Here is a 5,653-nt window from a genome sequence, read left to right as displayed (position 1 = left end):
TTGAATCTAGGTCTCACACCACATTTTAACCTCCTGTTCAGCACCATAATGAACATGGTTAATAGAAAAAAAATGGTGGAATTACACTTAAGTTAACTGACATTCAATTAAATGAAGATTATTTGTTACACTGTGGGCCCATTTACAGAATGACAGGGACAGAATGGTCTTCTAATATGCCATCACAACATGTCTAAAATATCTACATGGCATATTTAAATGTTATTTAGCTAACCTATCGTAGCAGGCGTAAAATAAACGCCTGAGTGGGACACCCCACATTCGGGTCATGACGAGAAAAAAAACTGTTGGGAGAGGTTGTATTCTGCACAGTTCAACCAATCCAGTAAATGTGGAGGAGGAGTTAAGAGTCTGATTCTGATTGCTAATATTTTGGATGGAAACAACGTCAAAGAGCAAGCTAGCTAACAAACGTGCCGTAGCTAGCTGCTAGACAGATATTAGCTAGTGTTGTCTAGCGACAATGGAATAATCTGGGAAAGTTGTCACTAACAAAATTGGTATGTGGTTTCTGTCGATTTTGTGGCAAGAATTTAATCTCGCTGAAACCTACATGAGGGTGGCTCTCCAGGAACAGGGTTGGAGAGCCCTGAGCTATGGTCATCATCAGATCATCATGGAGCATATGACTGTCTACGCTCTGAGGCACTAAAACAATGAAAGCACCATATCATAGTACAGCAGCTTGAGACAAAATACAGAGACATGACATTAGAAAATAGACAGGTATATTTCAAACCTTTCATTTTTGTGTAATATGACTTCCCAACATTCAAAAGGCAGTGTTTAAGTGGTATATAAATTAATATAAAATGAGTGAGTAACCCTTTATTACAGTCGGGTAAGTACTAGGTACTGGTAAATACTTGGCAACAAATTGTACTATTTGGTATAGTAGCTATTGGTAGTCCGAAGAAACAAAGTAGTCTACTCTAAAAATACATAAAAATGGCTGAGAAATATAATGCCTAGTGTTCCCTGCTAATTATTTCAAGTACCATGAGGTTATGACTGCATTAACCTGATATGAAGCTGGTAATACTATATGATAACATAATAATAACAAAATTCTAACTTTAAATATCTAGCTAGTACTTACCGTGCTGTTAAATAAAGTTACCAAAATGGGTTTAAAATAAAAAAAGTTTAACAATTTGTTTAGACCTAGAACTCTACTCCAAATGTGCATTGTAATTGAATTATACATTTGACATGTTTAGGCACTTAAAAAAGAAACTACAAAGTGCTGTCTATCAGCATACAGCAAAGACAGACAACTATCATAGAAACATTGTTGAAGTAATTGTCCAGTGAAAATCTCACTTTTAAAAAGTTTATATTCTGTTAACTCACACGCAAATAAATGTTGTTGACTCATATTTGTTGTCAAAGCATAAATTGGAGAAAACACACAACCCCCCCCCCCCCCCCTTAAACTCAAACAGACAGTTTAAAAAATGCTTGCTATTTCCACGTAGAGGATGAGGTCATCCTCATTGAGCTTGAGCTGGCCAATCAGCAGTCTATTCGCATGAATATTTTTTATACCGGTATACGCCCACACCATTCCAACACAGAAAAGCTGCTTTTTAACATACTTGAAAACATTTAAAGGAAAACAAAAATCACTCATACTGTATTGTAATTAATTTTTGGTCATATTTCATAGAAATCGGGAAACACTGGACAGTTACTTTAAAAGATCTATTGGATTTACCCAGTCTTTGGTGATTACAAGAGACCCTCACAGGACATACTGTACATATTACATATTACACATTTTTTATACATTATCTTGCTGAGAACATCACATTCTGGTCTATGGGGGAATTACAATATTTGGGTCAATGACAAGGTGCTTTTCCAACATTAATTCAGTTTCTTTGGCAGCTTCTTCCACAGATTCTCTTGGTTAGAAGGATACTGTATAGTATTTGGGGCTCTTTGGGCGTAGCTTTATACACGGAAAAAATGTATACCATTGTATTCCACACTGCATAAAGAGATGGAATACCAAATATATTGGTCTATGAGACAGGAAATACATTATGGCCATCAGAACCACAATATACAAAAAACATAATAGTAAAAGGTGCAATTTCAGACAAGGACATTATTTGAGACAATTCTTATTGCATGAGAGCTGAATTTCAGACAAACGAGAGATCACATACGGTATATCCCAAATGATACAATATGCATCAACAGTCAAACACTCTAGATTCACGTTTGCCGTGGTATTGAGTCTAGAGGCAAGATTTGACTACACTGTTATAAATGTATACAAATTTCAATACATTTCAAATAATCCAGTTAAACACGACAGGGGATTCATCCCAATTCTCCACACTTCTCCCAAACTGTGCACACACAACCTGTCATGGATTTAACATAAGCTATGCAAGCACATGACTGCTAAGGAAGGACAACATCAACAATTAAACGTTGCCCTTTCAATCAGTTACAGTAAATTACAAAGGAAAAGAACAAGAGAATAATTAACCAAGGCACATTTTCACACAAGTATCCCATTGAAATCAATTAATGATTTATGTGGAAGTTAGAGTTGTGCAAGCTTCTCAACCCTGAATTAACCCCTTAGACAAGATGCTTAGAGGCATCAGAAGGCCCCTCCATCAGATTTGAAATTGAGGATCTCCGCAGCCAGCTTCTGGGAGTCCATCAGGTGAGGGAACATCCCCATGACCGTATCTACTTGGTGGGGGTTGAAGATAGCCTGCAGTTTCTTACGGAGCTCCTCTCTGTCTGTGTCAAAGGCAGAAGGTGGAGGTGGCTGGGCCCAGGAGTTGAGTTCCTGCTGATTCCTGTAAGAGGAGCATGAGTGGGGGGCCCCATGCGGGGTAGGGGGGTGATGGAGGTGGGGGCTCGGGGGGAGGCTACACGATGCCCTAGCCTGGGGGACCCCGCCATGGAAGGGGTCTGACCAGTACTTCTGGGGGTGCTGATGGGGGTGGAAATTATGAGCCCCCACCCCGCCTTGCTGGAAGTTGCAGGGGAGGCTGTAGTGGTGCATGTTGGGTGGGAACAGAGAAGGCGAGTAGGTGTCATACCTTGGCTGGGATTGGGACTCGAGGTGTGGGTTGCTATGGTGCTGCTGCTGCTGGGGACCTGTGAAGGGAGCCAAATGGAAACAACACCTGCAGGGCTGGAGGCTGTCCTGGGCCAGCCTCTCTGGATGCATGCCTGGATGTCTGGAACCAGAGGGGAAGCCCTGCTGTTGCTGCTGCTGCCTGGGACTGAAGGACTTGCTGTGGCCTTGGGACATATCTGAGTACTGGCTCTCATAGGTGCCAAAACCAGAGTCCAGGCACTCATGGGAGATGCTGGCATAGGGGAGGTCAGTAGTAGCGTAGGGGGAGAGCATACTGGGCCAGTCCATTTGTCCTTGGCCTACTGCTGTGGGGCTGCGGGCCTGCTGGTTCCTACTGGAGTGTGGCCCATCCCAGGACAGCAACATGTTCTCAGTTACCTGGCTATTGGGACCCTCCCTCAGGGAACCGCGGTGCTCCAACGTCAGCCTGTGCTCCAGGTCATTCTCCAGAGAATAGGAGGGAAAGGGGCTCGGGTCGGACTGGGGGCCCCTCAGGTGTGACATTTTCCGGTTCCGGTCCTCTTTTACTGAGGAGAGCCTTGCCTTCTCCCTGAGCTCATCAGCCAATGAGCAGTGGGATTGGTGAGTGCGCTCAGGGTGGTAGAACTTACACTTTACGCCGTACGTGCACTTTTTACCTGAAATAGAAAACATAAATGAGAGTTACTAAACATGACAGTTACAGTATTTCTACCTAAATCTAAAAAACAATTCTACAGGAGAAAGTATCTTGACTCTTCACAAAGAGTCTCAGATTAGAAGAGCTGATATAAAATCAGTTATGCCTAATGGAAACCTGATCCTAGATTAGTACTTTGTGTTTCTCTTCTGCTTCAACAAGACAGGTTTTAAACTAAGCGTCAGTATTCAGACAATATAATTAGAACCCTATGGTATCTCACTCATATACAGTGGGGAGAACAAGTATTTGATACACTGCCGATTTTGCAGGTTTTACTACTTACAAAACATGTAGAGGTCTGTAATTTTTATCATAGGTACACTTCAACTGTGAGAGACGGAATCTAAAACAAAAATCCAGAAAATCACATTGTATGATTTTTAAGTAATTCATTTGCATTTTATTGCATGACATAAGTATTTGATACATCAGAAAAGCAGAACTTAATATTTGGTACAGAAACCTTTGTTTGCAATTACAGAGATCATATGTTTCCTGTAGTTCTTGACCAGGTTTGCACACACTGCAGCAGGAATTTTGGCCCACTCCTCCATACAGACCTTCTCCAGATCCTTCAGGTTTCGGGGCTGTCGCTGGGCAATATGGACTTTCAGCTCCCTCCAAAGATTTTCTATTGGGTTCAGGTCTGGAGACTGGCTAGGCCACTCCAGGACCTTGAGATGCTTCTTACGGAGCCACTCCTTAGTTGCCCTGGCTGTGTGTTTCGGGTCGTTGTCATGCTGGAAGAGCCAGCCACGACCCATCTTCAATGCTCTTACTGAGGGAAGGAGGTTGTTGGCCAAGATCTCGCGATACATGGCCCCATCCATCCTCCCCTCAATACGGTGCAGTCGTCCTGTCCCCTTTACAGAAAAGCATCCCCAAAGAATGATGTTTCCACCTCCATGCTTCACGGTTGGGATGGTGTTCTTGGGGTTGTACTCATCCTTCTTCTTCCTCCAAACACGGCGAGTGGAGTTTAGACCAAAAAGCTCTATTTTTGTCTAATCATACCACATGACCTTCTCCCATTCCTCCCCTGGATCATCCAGATGGTCATTGGCAAACTTCAGACGGGCCTGGACATGCGCTGGCTTGAGCAGGGGGACCTTGCGTGCACTGCAGGATTTTAATCCATGACGGCATAGTGTGTTGCTAATGGTTTTCTTTGAGACTGTGGTGCCAGCTCTCTTCAGGTCATTGACCAGGTCCTGCCGTGTAGTTCTGGGGTGATCCCTCACCTTCCTCATGATCATTGATGTCCCAAGAGGTGAGATCTTGCATGGAGCCCCAGACCGAGGGTGATTGACCGTCATCTTGAACTTCTTCCATTTTCTAATAATTGCGCCAACAGTTGTTGCCTTCTCACCAAGCTGCTTGCCTATTGTCCTGTAGCCCATCCCAGCCTTGTGCAGGTCTACAATTTTATCCCTGATGTCCTTACACAGCTCTCTGGTGTTGGCCATTGTGGAGAGGTTGGAGTCTGTTTGATTGAGTGTGTGGACAGGTGTCTTTTATACAGGTAACGAGTTCAAACAGGTGCAGTTAATACAGGTAATGAGTGGAGAACAGGAGGGCTTCTTAAAGAAAAAACTAACAGGTCTGTGAGAGCCGGAATTCTTACTGGTTGGTAGGTGATCAAATACTTATGTCATGCAATAAAATGCAAATGAATTACTTAAAAATCATACAATGTGATTTTCTGGATTTTTGTTTTAGATTCCATCTCTCACAGTTGAAGTGTACCTATGATAAAAATTACAGCCCTCTACATGCTTTGTAAGTAGGAAAACCTGCAAAATCGGCAGTGTATCAAATACTTGTTCTCCCCACTGTAT

At 42.8% G+C, this 5,653-nt stretch overlaps 1 protein-coding gene across 1 annotated transcript; it reads right to left on the bottom strand.

Annotated features, from left to right (window-relative positions):
- Window positions 1-727: 727 nt before the first annotated feature.
- LOC139567420 (endoribonuclease ZC3H12A-like) lies at window positions 728-3,771 on the bottom strand (the record flags this gene model as incomplete). The annotated part of the gene is made up of 1 exon (XM_071388780.1): window positions 728-3,771. A coding segment is annotated over one exon (1,130 nt), but the record flags the coding sequence as incomplete, so codon positions are not given.
- Between the last annotated feature and the right edge of the window lie 1,882 nt (window positions 3,772-5,653).

Source organism: Salvelinus alpinus, unplaced genomic scaffold (assembly GCF_045679555.1).
Source record: "Salvelinus alpinus unplaced genomic scaffold, SLU_Salpinus.1 scaffold_503, whole genome shotgun sequence".
Lineage (NCBI taxonomy): Eukaryota > Metazoa > Chordata > Actinopteri > Salmoniformes > Salmonidae > Salvelinus > Salvelinus alpinus.
The sequence above is the reverse complement of the archived record's forward strand: the minus strand, read 5'-3'. Positions and strand labels throughout refer to the sequence as shown.